The following is an 18078-nucleotide window of genomic DNA, read 5'->3' as shown; positions in this document are numbered from 1 at the left end:
ACATTTAAGCGTCTTTGGGTTCAAGAAAAGCGCGATAGAAATATAATGTATTATTATTATTATTATTTAAGATGGCGTAGGTTACATCTGTGCCACAAGGAAAATGGCCCACAATCTCTCAATTCAATGTTTATACTGAATTTAGCCAGGTCCAATTGGCTGATGATCAATCATGGCATTTGTAACAGGAGGCATTCAATAGTTCCATTTGTCATGGCCCCCCCTCCTCAACAACAACATTAAATAAAAAACTTTTCAGTACATATGCTTTAGTAATCCAGCAGTACTGCAATATCATGTAAACAAATTAGGCCAATACTTACTGGGCATACATTCCTTACAGTATTAATGATGTATTTCAGAAATGAGCAAGACACATCGGCTACCTTACCTCCTGACCCCACTGGGAACAATGGTAGCCGTATTCTCATGGATATTGATTTGCTCCAATGCTTCTTTCTCCATTTACTAATAATTACAGATGCACACTGTCCAATTACTCGGCTCCAACAAACATTTACAGCAGTCTGAAATCCACACACCCATTATGCAGATGAGAGAGAGAGAGAGAGAGAGAGAGAGAGAGAGAGAGAGAGAGAGAGAGAGAGAGAGAGAGAGAGAGAGAGAGAGAGAGAGAGAAAAACAAAACCCAAAGCCTGCTCAGGGCGACTCCAATTAAAATGATTTAGCCATGCCAACATCGAGTCAATGAATTATGACAATATGTATCTACTTTGGCTGCCATCGTGAACTGAAGTGTTACGAAAAATACTGTCAATACTTCTTTCTTCATTTTGGATAATTTCCTTAAGTGACTGTTGAAATGTAATTATAAAGATGTATTTGTATTGAAACATGTGACACCCATTGGAGAAACTGATACGTTTTAATCAGAGGAACTACAGAAACCAGAAGTTATGGAAATTCTTCTAGTCTTTAAGAATGCCACATTCACATTATCTCATTCAGTATAATAGCATGCGTTCCGCTTTTACTGTTCCAACTCTGAAATGGTGGTTCCAGAGGGAGATGCATGTTTCTACTGTTAACCTAAGATACAACACTAATGTTGAATTCCATTAAAGGACGAGAGAATACCCTCTACAAGAGCTGAAATCCCTCTGGACTGTTTTAACTCAATGAAGGGCATCGCTAAGACAACCGCGTGTCAACACTTCTGATTTATTACTCCTGTGGGATCAAACTAATGTTTACCTTTTGTCCCTCCAGCTTCAGACCATGCTCACATATAAAGATCTTACATTGAAGATAATGACATCAATCACTCCATCCTAGGGGGAAAAGTCCCATGATGATGATTCAGTCTCACTTCCAAAACCAACACTCATTGGAAATAGGCTTATAACATTCAGAAACACATCGTCTTGGTGAGATATGTATGGCGTTCTTGGTCAATCAAGACTGCATGACATATTCACTTTCTACATTGGACTAAACAGAGCTGAAGATATGATGATGCCTCCTGTAGTGGTTTCACGTTTCCCAGTTGCTTACTAAAGGTTAAGGTGTTTCTCATGCTCCGCATACCAAGTACGCCTCCACTCTTTGTTTCAAAGTTTCAACTTCACACAGGCTTCATACAGTGATGTCAGCAGGTTTTCATTATAACCTGCTGACATGAGAGGCATAATAAGGCTTGCTGGTATATGAGCAGGCTCAATTTAGGAGGCCCAGATGAGATTATGCAATGTTGTCAGAGTAGCACAACTAATTATCATGAAACACAAGGAGATGCTAACTGATTGATTAAGGATTGTAATTGAAGGGGCTCTGAGGAATCGTTGCAGCTCTCTGTGATGAGAGACAGGAAGCATTGGCATATGATTTAGAACAGAAAAGGCTGTACACTGTTCAACACAGAAACAGGTTTATTTCTAATTTACTATATTGAAAATCAATGCAGTCGACAATCTGCCTAAGTAGTCTGTTAAAAACTCCAAACACTTAAAGCGCTTGACTGCTCAATTAATACGCGACCAAATCACAGCCAAATGCAGCATTTAAATAGCAACTTGTTTCCAAGACAAACTTATTTTGATGTATAATGAGTACACATCTCACCAACAGACATGTTTGATAGAAAAAATTCTGTTTCAACCTCACTTTAAAATTGGCCAAAAGATAACCTGTTATTGCCTCTCAAGTCATTCTCTGTCAAGTTTAATTGTGAGGCTTAGCTTTCTCACAACACACAAAAACACTCCTCTGAGATTTTTCTGTAGAATTATTGCAATTACGTAAAAGCTCACAGCTGGATACGGGTAAAAGCTCCATTTTCCACCCTAAATCATTTCCCCTGTCCCCTGTAATTGTAGTGATTATAAGAATATTAGAAAGACACTTTAAAACCTAGCATAGCATCTACTGTATTGCACTTGAAAGATGTTCCTTAGGAAAGCATTTCCTTTTAGGCTATAATTCACTGGGGCACTGAATCACTTTAGTCCTAATTGAAATATACTAGAAATAGAAATGCTATATTTTTGAAAAGTACAATAGATTGACTTGAATATAAATCAAACTCATTGAGATTGTTTACAGAGGGTTTTAGAGTTTTATTTGGCTTTCATCATATGTTGGCACCCAAACATACACTGAACAAAAATATAAATGCAACACTTTTGTTTTTGCTCCCATTTTTCATGAGATGAACTCAAAGATCTAAAACATTTTCTATATACACAAAATAACCATTTCTCTCAAATATTGTTCACAAATCTGAAAAAATCTGTGATAGTGAGCACTTCTCCTTTGCCGAGATAATCCATCCCACCTCACAGGTGTGGCATATCAAGATGCTGATTAGACAGCATGATTATTGCACAGGTGTGCCTTAGGCTGGCCACAATAAAAGGCCACTCTAAAATGTTCAGTTTTATCACACAGCACAATGCCACAGATGTCGCAAGTTTTGAGGGAGCGTGCAATTGGCATGCTGACAGCAGGAATGTCCACCAGAGCTGTTGTCCGTGAATTGAATATTCATTTCTCTACCATAAGCCGTCTCCAAGGGCGTTTCAGAGAATTTGGCAGTACATCCAACCGGCCTCACAACCGCAGACCACGTGTAACCACACCAGCCCAGGACCTCCACATCCAGCATGTTCACCTCCAAGATCGTCTGAGACCAGCCACTCGGACAGCTGCTGCAACAATCGGTTTGCATAACCAAAGAATTTCTGCACAAACTGTCAGAAAACCGTCTCAGGGAAGCTCATCTGCATGCTCGTCGTCCTCATCGGGGTCTCGACTAGGGCTGAACGATTAATCGATTTTAAATCGAAATCGTGATTTGAAATGATGCGATTATCATCGCAAAGCCTGCGATCTTTTTTGTTTTTTACAACAACAAAAAATTGTTCTTGTGTCTCAGTCATCCACACCAATCAGAAGTGCTGTGCTCCACATGTACCAGCCATTGTTAATCAATCAGAAGTAGCCCATGATAGAAGGTGATAGACAGATTGATCCAATCACCTGCCAAGTGCTTCTGAAAGTGCCTGCCCTTTCCAAATGGCTTCCAATGGAGCTTTAGATGGTTTGGTGAAACAAATCTGGGTCAGGTTAGTAATGCTCCATCACATGTTTCTATTACAGGGTGAATCTTAAACTGAAGCTTGACTTAAAGCAACCCAACGGAAGTTTCATGTAAGTTTAGTTTTTTCACTTGTAGCTCGGGCTGCGGGGGTGCTAGAGACGGGAGTACGTTGATACGACCTTCCTAGCCGGAGTTATGGCCGCATTTTACAATAAACTTCCGTTGGGTCGCTTAAAAACAAATATCGCAATTCGAATCGCAATCGCAATATTTGTCAGAAAAATCGCAATTCGATTTTTTACCCAAAATCGTGCAGCCCTAGTCTCGACTAGTGTTGTCACGATACCAACATTTTGGTTTCGATACCGATACCAAGTCAAGAATTGCGATTCCGATTATTTTTCGATACTTTTCTTAAAAAAAGGGAAACAGTCTTAAATGTAATTATTGTGCTTTATTTCACACCAGAACCATAACACAAACTTTTAAACAATGAGAACAATAAACAAAATAAATGACAAGAATTCGTATTAAATCAAATTAAGCATCATCTCAAACAACTTTTTTGTTTTATAAAATATAATTTTTTTTATATTTTATTAACATGTAATAGTACAGTAATATAAATAATTATTGACAAAATGCCAATTGGTAAGTTAGCTAAAAAGATAGCCATATTAGACAGTTATCATTGCCATTAATTGCCTCGTTTGTCACAAAATAAATTACACTTGTTTGACTTAGATTTGAGGGCATGGGCTTGAGCATGATGCAATTATGTTATCTATCACATTCGCTAACCTGTCTGTCTTTAAATTCTTTAAACAGCTCTGGATTCCGGTCGGCGAGGTGCTTAGCCAAGTTTGATGTGTTGGCTCCCTTGGTTTGCAGGGATCTAAAACATTTCTCACAGACAGGCCTCGTGGTGTCCGTAGGCTTGCCCTCACTGTCAGAGATATAGCTCAAATACTTCCAAATTTCGCTTATGGCGTCTTTTTTGTCAACAAGCCGAGGCGCAGCGCAAGTTGCACTCCCACTTGCAGCCATGCTTCTCGTTTTCTCACATGCTCTGGCAGCTAGCGCGTGGCCGCGTGCACGAGAGAGGGGAGGGACTTAGAACGTGCTTGAGAGGGGCGGGACTGCAGGCACGGCTGCAGTGCAGGGAGTGGAAGCTGAGCGCTGAACAAACACGGCTCTTATTAAAACGGCGCTTTCTCAATGGAGTACTTTTCCCCGTCATTCTTAAAGTGCCGATACTAATGAAACGGAGGAATCGTACCGTTTTTAACGGCAGGGTATCGCGGTACCTTTCAAGTATCGGTACACCGTGCAACACTAGTCTCGACCTGACTCCGGTTCGTCGTCGTAACCGACTTGAGTGGGCAAATGCTCACATTCGATGGCGTCTGGCACGTTGGAGAGGTGTTCTCTTCACGGATGAATCCCGGTTTTCACTGTTCAGGGCAGATGGCAGACAGCGTGTGTGGCGTCGTGTGGGTGAGCGGTTTTCTGATGTCAATGTTGTGAATCGAGTGGCCCATGGTGGTGGTGGGGTTATGGTATGGGCAGGCGTATGTTATGGACGACGAACACAGGTGCATTTTATTGATGGCATTGTGAATGCACAGAGATACCGTGACGAGATCCTGAGGCCCATTGTTGTGCCATTCATCCACGACCATCACCTCATGTTGCAGCATGATAATGCACGGCCCCATGTTGCAAGGATCTGTACACAATTCCTGGAGGCTGAAAACATCCCAGTTCTTGCATGGCCAGCATACTCACCGGACATGTCACCCATTGAGCATGTTTGGGATGCTCTGGATCGGCGTATACGACAGCGTGTTCCAGTTCCTGCCAATATCCAGCAACTTCGCACAGCCATTGAAGAGGAGTGGACCAACATTCCACAGGCCACAATCAACAACCTGATCAACTCTATGCGAAGGAGATGTGTTGCACTGCGTGAGGCAAATGGTTGTCACACCAGATACTGACTGGTTTTCGGACCCCCCCAGACCCCCCCAATAAAGCAAAACTGCACGTTTCAGAGTGGCCTTTTATTGTGGCCAGCCTAAGGCACACCTGTGCAATAATCATGCTGTCTAATCAGCATCTTGATATGCCACACCTGTGAGGTGGGATGGATTATCTCGGCAAAGGAGAAGTGCTCACTATCACAGATTTTTTCAGATTTGTCAACAATATTTGAGAGAAATGGTTATTTTGTGTTTATAGAAAATGTTTTAGATCTTTGAGTTCATCTCATGAAAAATGGGAGCAAAAACAAAAGTGTTGCATTTATATTTTTGTTCAGTGTAGTTACAACACGTGGCGGTAAATAATGGGGGTTATCTTAAAAATCTCTATCATCTTCCTAAAATGTGTTAATTAGGAAGCAAGAATAAAGATAATTGGTTTGGATTTTCTGTATACAGTGTATAGGTTTTAAATGAGATGAGTGAACCCCACTATATGGCTCATTTTCATCCAAAGAGCATTTGATTTATGTCATGAAAGTGTCCTTCTGTTTCTTGACAAAAAAAGAAAAAATGCCACACATATTTGAGATTAATTCTGGTCTTATTTGAGGGATAACGCTCATTTCAGAAACAAACAATTCAAAACAATTCAGCAGGCTCTGACTTTCAAGTGGATGCTGCTGCGGAGGTTAACTGGAGGTCTTAAGGAGGAGGCAGCCGCTATGAAAGACTTCTCAGCCGCTGATCTGGCTCGTCACCTTACTGGCTTATTTCCAGCTGTACTGAAGAACATCAATTGAAGATGGATGCCAGAGTAATGAATCTGATTAATACTTTAGTATATCCAGCTTCCCTTGGGCAACAGGGCACAGACCCACAGCGGTAGCAATATGCCTGCTTTCTTGTGTTTCAAAGAAAAGGTCAGATTTATTTTACATAAAAAAGCATGAGTTTCTCAATGTTTATTGTATCTGTGCCTGAGTGACTTCATCTGGGAGCCCCTCCCCATGCTCATTGTTTTGCATCATGATACCATATATTCACTCTCCAGAAATGATGTCATATTACTTGCCCGGCACTTGATCCTTGAGATGTCCGGACCCCGATGAGCATAAGACTGTGCAACAAAGCAAAGAAACAAAGCAACATTGTGCTGACAGCTACATTGATCGCATTTAACATGTTAGCAAACAAGCGAGGGAATTTTGGCATTTAATTAACATTGACAGACTCAGGTGTGCCTACAAATATGTCAGAAGAGGTAGCTTTCCCCAAATGAATGCATGAATATCTGGCAGCTAACCAGGCTGTTGGAGATGAAGAAGCCTATTCTTTTTAGAACTGGCTGGCTGTGGCCTAATTAAAAAAAAATGATGAAATGCAAAAAATGCAGAGGGAGCCTGGCAGCCATGGTTATGGTCTGTGTTAAGGATATAGTCAACAATTATTTCTTCATATTGTGTCCTGTGGAGTTTTAACACTTGATATATTTCTGGGGGGGGGGGGGGGGGACACCAAGCCATTTAAACTGGATGTTGTCTCTGGCTCAAGTGCTTATAGAGAATGTCAAGACCTTTCAAAGCCATAATAGTGAAACAGTTGAGGAAAATGATACATGGCAGTGTTTTTTATGTGCTGGATAAGGCAAAAAAAACGCAGCTCGAGTACAATCATGTACAGCCAGAAAAGATTTTCATCAACTGGTCTGTTGACATGAGGCAATAATTTTAGATTTATACGAATACCAGACTTTCAAACTAGTGACAGGTCAATTTTGCACCATTACAGAGACTAGGGCCCGTGGTGCAGGCCTTATTCTGTGGCTGTGGGCCAACTGTCAAACTAAATGACGAAAATAAGCTTGGATCATTGTTTTATTCTTGCCGTGTACAGCCTTGCTCCTATTTATTTCCCTGGTTCCTATTTTCTGCCTTTGAAAAATATAAAATGTCACTTTTAAAGAACAATCAGTTTACCTTTTGTCTAGCTCTCGCACTACACATAATTCATTTGGAAAACATAGAATACCAGGATAAAAAGACAAACATACTTTAAGAATAATACTGCAAATGGCATCTGTATGATAGCAGCAAATGCTTAAGATTTCAATCTGCCCGGACTACATTTCTAGACACTCGCTCTTTGCTGTTGATTACAGCTGTTTATTCATGTGGAAGAGGCTGCCACTGATACCGTGTGTTTCCTGACAGCATGGGGAACTGTCTTTTCATCTGGCTGTCCCCCTAAAATTCATAGCCAGATGAGACATTTACTGGGAAGAGTCGAGGTTTGTTCAACTGAATCCAAATGACATGAAAACAGCAGAAGGATGTGGGGAGAAAGGAATGCGTGGCTCATCTTAAACAATGGGGTCTCTATGGAAGCTCATAGCTTGCATGCATGTAAAAGAATGCAGCATGCGTGCATAACATGAATGCACTGACGTAAAACATTGTAGAAGCAGCAGCCGGATTCATTTCAAATACAAGGTCCATCGTTAGAGGCTGAATGGCTTAGCTTTAAACTAATCAAAAAAGATTAAAAAAGGGTGAGGATGCACATGCGTACCATTACTCATTGTCAAGAAGTTCAAATCATTTAATTGATGTGGACCCACTGTCCAACGTGAATCAGGGCAGCAGTAATGCGGCGCTAAGAATTAAAGAGGTGGGGGAAATGAACATATGACAGCGGACGCACCTCACGGGAGCTACTCCATAATCCAGAGGCAGTGACTAATTGCATGCTTCTGGGTTTGTCAGTATTTGAAAGTGCTCACATTTTTAGCCAGAAATCAGCTAAGGGCCACAGTAAAATTGCCTTCTAATAGTCTGAGGTCTCAAAACGCAACAAACAAGCACTGTTTTCTGCACAACATTGCTAAAAGAAATTATTCATGCTTTAATGCCCGTCTCTAAAGACCAGGGGGGGGGAAGAAAGAAGGAAGAAAAGACTAAGCCATGATTCCTCGTGGTATGAGAACATGACTGAAACAAGACACAGTAGGCCTTTATTATCACTTTGGTGATGACAGTGTTTTGCAACTGGATGCAATCTCAAGAGGCAAGGAGAACAGTTTAAGAGATTTGCAATCTCTATAAGGTCAACAGGTGCAGGCTCAGCAAAGTGATAACTTCACAGTGGAGACGTTCACGTGAATGAGAAAAGGCCAATAACTGGTTATAGCGAGTGCTGCTGAATAACCATTAATTAACCGTAAGAACCTGGTAATGGATGCATCTTGAACATGGTTTCCCTATCCATTTCTAAGGCATGAACTGAGGCGATGACCCGCTTGTTGAGTGTTGCCTTACTCAAGGGGTGGGAGGCAACTTGTTTATTGAGCTGATTCATAGCCCAGGGATAATCTCTGGTCCAATAAACCATAGGGATTCAGGCGTGGCTTCTGCTACTGATCACAGTCGACACAGATTGACACCAGGGAATTAGACGCCCTCTCTTAAGAGACAGTCAGAGCAGAGGTGTAAGTCTCTTTGATGCGACGGCCCTTAGGCATGGTTAGAAACATGTTAAAAATAGTGAGCGCCCCTTAGCTGTTGCCAAGGTAATTCTGTGATGATAAGTAGCAACACATTTAAACCACACTCATAGTAAAACACTTATCTTACAGCCACTTATGATGACCTTATGCCACAGAACCAATTCAGCTCTTCAGTAATCAAGTATGAGACAACAATGACTAAAAGCCAAGCTGAGTGGAACTTTAGACGGTTAGCTGCTCTGTATTCAGGGCCACACTGAGCATCTCTCAGTCAACATCCACACAATTCATATTGAAATGGAGCAGGCCTGCCCCCTCAGCCTTTTCTGAGAGCCATCACAGCGGATATTTGATATTGGTAGAACAAGATATTATCACATAGCTTTTCAAAGATTTAAAAAAAATGTCCTGTGTTTAGTATAGAGTTATGATTTCTCTGAATAACTGAAATATACTACACTGATGTGTTTTCCTAGTATTAATGGTATTGATACATTCGCATTGAAAGTACTGTAAACTATTTTGACATTGTTGGTGATGTGCTAAGAATAAAATGTGCAAAAACTCCCAAAGTGCACTAGTCCACGCCCATGCCCAGTCAGTGTGTGTATTAAGAGGCAGCTCAATCTGGCAACGTAGCATACGTGATGGAGGGAAGATGGGGGAGGATAGGGGAGGATAGGGGAGGATGGGGGAGAGAGCGCGTCATTGCCATAACTCGATTCTGATAAACAGCCACCACAAACACACTCTTCAGCCTCTTTTTAAACTGCGACATCACACTGTACACTACATTCTGCAAAACTGTCAGGACGGCACTAAATAAATAGTTCTGTTTTCGATCTTCCGCTCCTGAAAATGTGGGAACGACTATCATGTAAGAAGTGATATGCTATGTTGGGCTGTTAATTTGGTTAATTCAGGCGACATGTTCCCACCTGCAAGAGGTTATAGAATCAAACGCACACCTAATAACACAACAACGCTGGTAGCTCATGTGCACAGAGGGAAAGTATGTTAGAAAACTTTGCCGTTGCACCTGCCTCTGCACAGGAGCGGCGTCCTGCGTAGCACTGACCGACCCCCAGTCAAGCGAAAACAAGGACGGAATGGAGGGAAATGGCCTATTGTGTGTTTATCGCAGGCGCTGTGCGAACACCCCGTTTAAAAGTACTTAAGAGACATGTTTAAAACGATTAACTGGTGTTAAGGAGCGTGTGCGGGTGAGAGCTTTAGAGAGCCCCCGACAGAGAGTGAGTGTGAGCGGGAGAAAGTGAAGTTGTGTTCGCTTGTTTTACCTCAGAAGAGCCGTGTCGCCTTGTCTGCTGACCACACTTTCCACCGAGTAGGGATAGTCCACAGTTTGTCCAGCGGGCAAACAGGACGGCAGAAAGCAGCACAAGCTGAGTATTATCGCAGTTAGCCACTGACCAGAGACACAAGCATCCTGCACCGCAAACATTATGTCCATGACAGCTGTGTTGTGTTGCCGCTTTTCCCCCAAGTCTTCTTGTCTCGATTAAGCAAGGAGTTCAAAAAAAGAAACGTCGTTTTTATTTCCACACTTTTCCTCCTCGGAGCCCCGTAAAGAAATGGTCCGCAGTACAGTTTCCCAGGTTTGTTTTGCTGGATGTGGAGCCCACTGTGCGGGGAAGTGTACTCTCCAGTGGCTTGCACACCATCTAGTGAGGAAACGCGATGTAAAATGGGAGCAGACCTAGAAGCAGACAACCCCCAGGCTCTGATCCTGTTGCCATGCGGCCGTTTCCCGGGCAACCCGTTCCCAGTGGCTTGGTGATGGAGCAGTTAAAACGAGTAGGTATTGATACAACCCAGGAGCAATTAAAGATATCGACTGGAGAAACACCCCCTATTTATTCCCCATAAGAAAATTAACAATCTGAGCATTTGCTGGAAATGGAGCTAACTGATGGTGACGCAGGTGCATCCCATAGGAATACTATGGGAAATACATTATATCACAGAAAGTATACTCAAATGTGCATCATTTGATGTCATAATTTATAACCTGCGAGTGTAAAAGTGCAATTTAAATTTAAATGTGGTGCATACAATAAGAATACTACAGGAAAATACATTATATCACAGAAAATATATAGTGAAATGTGCATCATGTTATGTCATCATTTGTGGCCCACGAGAGTAGGCTAAGAGCAATTTTAAATACAATTTAATAAAATAAAATATCCTGCAATACAATTAAAACAATATTACAAGCCCCTTTTGGGAGATGTTGAGAATATTAGAGTGATATTTCATTTAGCTGGGAAAACTGCAACTGTGACTGTATTCACACACAGAGAGAGACACAGGGGACATACAAAATGTGTTTTAGAGCAGTAGCCCTGTGTATCATGCTGCTCTAAGCCTTTTGACTTAGCCTACATAATACTTAACAGACTGTACAGCCGTAGCCATGGAAATGACATACATTTGTCAGAGGTGATATGTTGGCATTGCTCCTCTTAATTATTGCACATGACACATGACTGGTTATGCACATTACACAACTTCCCTGTGGATCTTTCACAGAATAGTAACAGAAAAGACTAGATAAAAGCAGTTAGCTTTTGTCACTACTTCAGAGAGCATGTGCTTAAAATTGACTCAGTTAAAGATTTTACACAAGTTATCATACAAATTGAAATGTAGGGATATTGTATATTGGTGCTACAACCAGTAAGTAACATAATATCTCCTGCAACAATTCCATGGAGTTGTTTTATCGTTATTTTTGTTGTTTTATTCCTGATTTTATTGATCAGTTTTTGGTTTATATGCTAGTATCCTATTATTTTCCTCCAGATTCTATAAAACACTCCGTCCCACTTTATTCTCATATTTTGTTGTTAATAATTTCCCCAAAAGGATCAATATAGTTTTATGGTATATTATCTTAAAATCCTATATCACAGACCACAGAGAATATTGCCGTCAGTGATGTTATCAAGATGCACTCTCTGGACCTGCTCCATGGAAATTTAACAGGGTGAGCGCCTGTGAACTGTTTACACTGAAACAAGCTTGAGACTATTGCCTTGCCTTTGGTTTCACACCGGAAAAGGAGTCTTGATCTCCCATAAATTCCTTCTGGGTGCTGGGAGAGCTGCCTTTCCTTCTTCGGTTTTTATTTTTCTGAGGAAATCGTTTATTGCAGTGGAATGAGAGAGTAAGTGTTGGGATACAGAGGGGACAATTCACTGTTAAAAACAAGTCAACATCCAATGTTCCATGACAAGCATGCATTATACAGGGGTCCTGAAAAGTTCATCTTGTCGTGATTGCATAACTGAAGCTCCCTCTACTGTTAATAGCTGTGATAATACCGTCAATACTGACCCTTACACTCTGGTTTTCTGACAGAGGAGTTTTGGGCTTAGACAGTGAGATATTTTCCATCCTTCACTTGTCAGTCACAACATTGATTTCTTTTTTTTCTGAGCCCTTCAAGTTACCTCCTAAAATGAACCTTCCCATGCATGAAAGCTATAATTACAATAACTCTATTTTGTGTTAGTGCACTGTGCAGATGGGAGAGAAGACTGGCAGCCTCTAATATTCGACTCATAATAACCTAAGGAATTATGAACAAGATGAAAGAGATCAGGCGCTCGACTATCACAATGCCTGAGCTGTTCTGAGTAATGGATACCTCAGACATTTCTTCACTGTTTTCACAACCAGCGGTCTTTTCAAAGCAACAGTGAAATCAATGCATGCAATTTGCTTTAAAAGTGATTGAATGAAATAACACATACACCAGTTATCCCTTGACAACTGGTAGATTTAAATATAAACTACTACACAGTGTAATTTGTATCAGGTGAAGCATAAACCTAACAAAATTAGCTTTTTGTGTTTTGGATATATTGGTCTTTAAGACGATAGGCAGCATTAATAGCACAGTTATTTTCTTAATTATTTATGCTAACGATGTCACAAAAACCACAGAAGCATATGCTGCCTTATTTTGACTCTACTGAGCATAATGCAAAATGCCTCAGCAAATATCCTTTATGGCTTTTATCGCTGTCTTATATAGCTTCACACAAAATACCAACTTTAGTTTATGGGACTAATTTATAAACCTGAGTAATGCAGCATAATGAAAGCTATTGTTTCCTGAAGAACGTAAATGCATGGTCCTTTTTCTGTAATAGCGATTTGGTTGGCTATTATGATAATGGCTGACATCCTGCAGGGAAGTGTGCCAATCAATCAGACCAAACGCCAAAATATTAATGCTGAGCAGTTCTATTAAATGCACCCTGTAGCCTGAGGTTTACAGGACACAACGAAAGATCCATGGGGACAATAAGTAAGAATAACTAATCCCCTATTAAAAGGATCAATGTGTAGTTGCTAATATCCAAGACTGTATTTTAATTCATGTAAAATTATAACCCTGGATGTTGAACAGCCTTCCATCTACAGTTCTGAATTATTTAAATGTTATTATAACAAAAGGGCATTACTGGTTGCTGTGATTTTTTTTCTATGACAATCTGATTAAAATCAGCATTATTAATAGGACAACTCGTGATTTTTGTTTGCTCTTCAACCAAATATTTGTATCGATTGATATATAAAAACATTTTTACAGAAGAAAAATCCAGTGAATTGAAATCCCCTTGTCATGAGGTTGCAGCGCAGTGACTCCCTTCCTGCAGTGATGCCTCTGAAATTATAGTAAAATGACTCCAGTGGGGCTAAATTAGCTTAAAATAATAAATAACACCCACTTGACATTGTCATTCACAGAAGGATGATTAAATATTGTATGTTGCTCTCATTTCAATAAAGGAGAATCCAATATTCCAAAGTATAGGAGTTGACAGCTGTTATCCCTATTGTTAATCTTTAACTAATGACACAATATTAACAAACAAAAGTGACCTGAATACACACCAACTCTGCTGTGACATTCAGGTTTCAAAAGAGACTTACCTGAATCCTCCGGGAAATAAAAAAAAACAAGGCAACCTCAATGACTTTGTTTTGCCCTGAGTTTTTCACACACACAATTCCATTATGTTATATAGTTCAACAACTGCTTCTTGTCTGAGTAAAAAGTAATGTGTTACATTTCTCAAACTGTACCTTACTGTCAAAGTCCAAATGCACTACATAGATATAGTGGACAAAAACTTTTGATATATGTAGCCCTCCAGCAGTGATTTATTTTGAGCCTCCACCTTCTTTGCTGCCCATGTGGGGCGGTGCAGGAGAAGAAAGCCTATGACACTCATGAGTCACAACTACATTTGTACTCTAAGACAGCAGCACCTACACATTTCATGCATGGTGGACTGTTCAAAAAGTTCTTCAGTCATCAAATATATCAGAATCTGTTAGCCCTGCGATTGGAGTTTACTTTGAAGCTTCTCCAGGATGTAAATCAGTCAGACTAGTGAAATTAAAAGATAGAGGTAGTCAAAAGTTCATCTTGTCATGAAATATAGCACTGAGAAATAACTGACTTCTTTCAGGACATAGTGTTGTTTCTTGTTAACTCTCATCCCTTAAATGTGGAACAGCTGTTGGGAACAGTTGAGTGCCCAGTTGGCTGGATGCAGAGTGGTCCGTTGTGTATAAAGAATGCTCAAGGCTACATAATAATGAGACTCTGGGAACCAAAAGTAGATGAAGCCACATTTGAAACATCAAAACACTAAACAGATAATTTACTGACAAGAAAAGTATTTTATAATAAAATGTTACACCAATTTGTACTTACACTTGCATTCTAATTGTTTTAAAGGTCCCATTACATGCTTTTCCGGTTATTAACCGTCCCCTTGTGTGTTATGTAGCTTTTTATGCATGTAAACCAGTAACTGCTAGAATCCACTTCAAGACACTGGTCCTAGTGTACCATGCTGTGAATGGTCCTGGCCCTTCCTACATCCAGGACATGGTTAAACCATACACCCCAGCACGTGTCGTGCACTCCGCTCTGCATCAGCCAAACGGCTCGCTGCACCCGCACTGCGAGGGGGACCCAAGTTCCCATCAGCAAAAACACGTGGGTTTGCTATCCTGGCTCCAAAATGATGGAATGAGCTCCCCATTGACATCAGGACAGCAGAAAGCATACACATCTTCCGGCGCAGACTAAAAACTCATCTCTTTCGACTCCACTTCGAGCAATACAATTACTAACAAAGCACTTTTATACTAACAAAGGACTGGCTTATCTAAAGCCAGTTGAGTAGCACTTAATAGTCTAATAAATATAAAATCATTGCCAGTCTTATCAGTTGCAAGTGTGTATTTGTTGTAATAATGACAAAAACACAATACATTTCACAGTAATGGCCTATAATAAAAAATAAAAACGATTTCCTTAAAAAATGATGATTCGTCATCACGCTCGTGACCCCGCGGCGAGCTGGGGGTGTGTCAGTGACACACCCACGGCCAGCTCACCGCCCGCCGATTTTGCGGCAGCTCTTTCCCTCAAGAACGCTAACGAAAATGCTCTATAATGGAAGGAAAACGTTTTTTACTTGACTTATTTTCTAAAAAGAATATAATTCACAAGAAGAAAGAGGCTAGCAGCACCGAAGCTACAAGTGAAGCTGCTACTAGCACTACATCATCAAGAGCCGCCTAAAGACGTGGATAATGCTAGCTAACGTGCACGTTAGCTGCATACCCCTGGCTAGCTCAAGTTCACCTTTCCCAGAGGTATGGACGGAGGAAACAAGAGGCTACCTGTGGATAGACTGCAAAGCTGGGAAACTGGGCTGCTGTTCATCCATTTCGGATTTATCAGTCTTCAAAACGCAAGGTGTGTGTGTGTGTGTGTGTGTGTGTGTGTGTGTGTGTGTGTGTGTGTGTGTGTGTGTGTGTGTGTGTGTGTGTGTGTGTGTGTGTGTGTGTGTGTGTGTGTGTTGTGTGTGTGTGTGTGTGTGTGTGTGTGTGTGTGTGGTGTGTGTGTGTGTGTGTGTGTGTGTGTGTGTGTGTGTGTGTGTGTGTAGCAGCGCTGTCTGCTTATTTGCAATGTAGGCTAGGCCTAATCAGAATCATTTCAAATCCAGATTCAATGTTTGCATGAGTAGGCTATATTTTTCGTTTCGTTTATTTAATAAGTTAATTTCAGGACAGCTTTGGGAATTTTGTTTGTTTGTTATGAGTTTTAAATAGATTTTGAAAGTGGAGATAGAGAGAAGCAGTGCTGTCTGCTTAGTTGTAGCTTATGCAATTTAGGCCTATAAATTGTTGTAATTTATGTGCCAGTGTGTCCATGGTTTTGAGTCTATGTGTGTGTGTTGAGCGCAGCGCGGTCTGCTTTTTGAAGTACAGTAACTAAAGTAGGACTAAGCATACCGGTAGTTTCTGTGGACCTGTCTGCCCGTTTTGTGAGTGCACTGCGCGCGTGCGCACTTGTGTGGCATTGTTTGGGATGACCTAATTAAAATAGCGTCCCCCCAGTAAAAAAATCCCCACCACACCACTGCTTGTCTTCATCACTGTGAAAACAAATGTGGAAAAAACAATTACTTTGATTACTTCACTGGATTATTCTTTCAAAAATGTAACTCAAATCAGAAATAATTCCTCCATTTAGCACATATACACACATATGTGTATAGGCCTACTGTTATTTCACACACGCTATAGTATATATATATATATATATACATAGACTGATATACAATACAGCTTTATTTATAAACTGCTAATAGTCAATGTCTGTAGAACTACAAAACAGCATCCATTTGGCGTGTGTGGAATAACAGTATATATATATATATATATATAGGCTACTGGGTTGATATACAATACAGCTTTATGTATATACTGCCGTGTTATAGTCACGAAATACAATTAATCTATGTATACGTTCACCAACATGATGTTGCCATTGTTTTAGTTTCTCACGGAACGATAACGCTACAACAACAAAGTGGCGTCCATTTTGTATTTTGCGAGTGTGGAATTACTATAGATTACACCAAATACAATAGATACAAACAGAGAGAGTACATACCTTTCCTGATGTTCCTAATCAGGGTTGCCTGCTGTTGTCTCTGTGTTCGTCGCTGTGTTGTCGCTTCGCTGTGTTCGTTGCTGCTGTGCTGGAGCGGTTGGGCGGCTGCTTCTGCTACGTCTGTGCGTAAAGCAGCCGCTGCTGGTATTATTCATACTACGCAGGATCCTATCTCTGGAACCCATTGGTCGATTTGGGTGATTGACACCTTTTTTGAAACTTTGGAGCCAATAGAATCGAGGGGGAGTTAGTAAATCCCGCTTTACACTTACGTCAAGGAGAGAGAGGCTTGCGTAAACAGCACGTGAGAAAGCCTAAACCCCGGACTCCAAAACGTTATAGGCCTACCTACTCTGCGGTCATGAATGTAATGATGGATTATCAGGAACAATTCTAAAGTGACTAAGAGACATTGGATTAACCTTGATCAGCGTTTTTATTCCCTTGAACACGACTTTTGATCACAAAACAGCAACGGTAAGACATAATTATTTGTATGGTTTAGAACACTGTTGTTGTTTTCTTGCTCTGTTCTGGCTGCTAGCTCAGTGAGTTTGTGTCCTACCGTGATGATACTTATATCAAAATAATCTGTGGAGTATCAGCTGTCAGCTGATATGTAGTTTGTGCAGAACATATTAAGTTTTAAAGATCGTTTTTGCTAGTTAGCACCGGAAGTAGCATCAGCCTGTTTTCACTAAGGGCTAATGCTAACGCTTCTTGTGAGACTTGTGGTTTGTTTCGGTAAAAATGGCTCATATCGTCAGGTAGCTGAGTTTTTTCCCGTTATTTGAGTATAAGACATTCATAGGTTTTTAAATATTAAGAAGCCCTCAGACGCTGTCTCCTGCAGTGACGCGTTTTTCCCCCGGGTATCGGGGGGGGCCGGTGTTGCAGTATAAGTTGAGTCATGACAACTGGCGACATTCTATTATTTTCGTCATAGGAATCCGGGGCGTGTACATTGAGGACCAATAGATACAGTCGGCAAGCGAGGGAACGCCCACAAAACGTC

The 18078-nt window shown here is 40.8% G+C and overlaps 1 protein-coding gene across 1 annotated transcript in view; it reads right to left on the bottom strand.

Annotated features, from left to right (window-relative positions):
- The window catches only part of negr1 (neuronal growth regulator 1), a 169223-nt gene extending 158360 nt beyond the window's left edge, over nucleotides 1-10863 (bottom strand). The window contains 1 exon segment of the mRNA XM_034229797.1: nucleotides 10345-10863. Coding sequence (XP_034085688.1) covers nucleotides 10345-10517 — 173 coding nt within the window. The 5' untranslated portion in view covers nucleotides 10518-10863.
- Nucleotides 10864-18078: the final 7215 nt, after the last annotated feature.

Source organism: Gymnodraco acuticeps, unplaced genomic scaffold (assembly GCF_902827175.1).
Source record: "Gymnodraco acuticeps unplaced genomic scaffold, fGymAcu1.1, whole genome shotgun sequence".
Taxonomy (NCBI): Eukaryota; Metazoa; Chordata; class Actinopteri; order Perciformes; family Bathydraconidae; genus Gymnodraco; species Gymnodraco acuticeps.
This window is presented reverse-complemented; position numbering and strand designations above follow the sequence as displayed.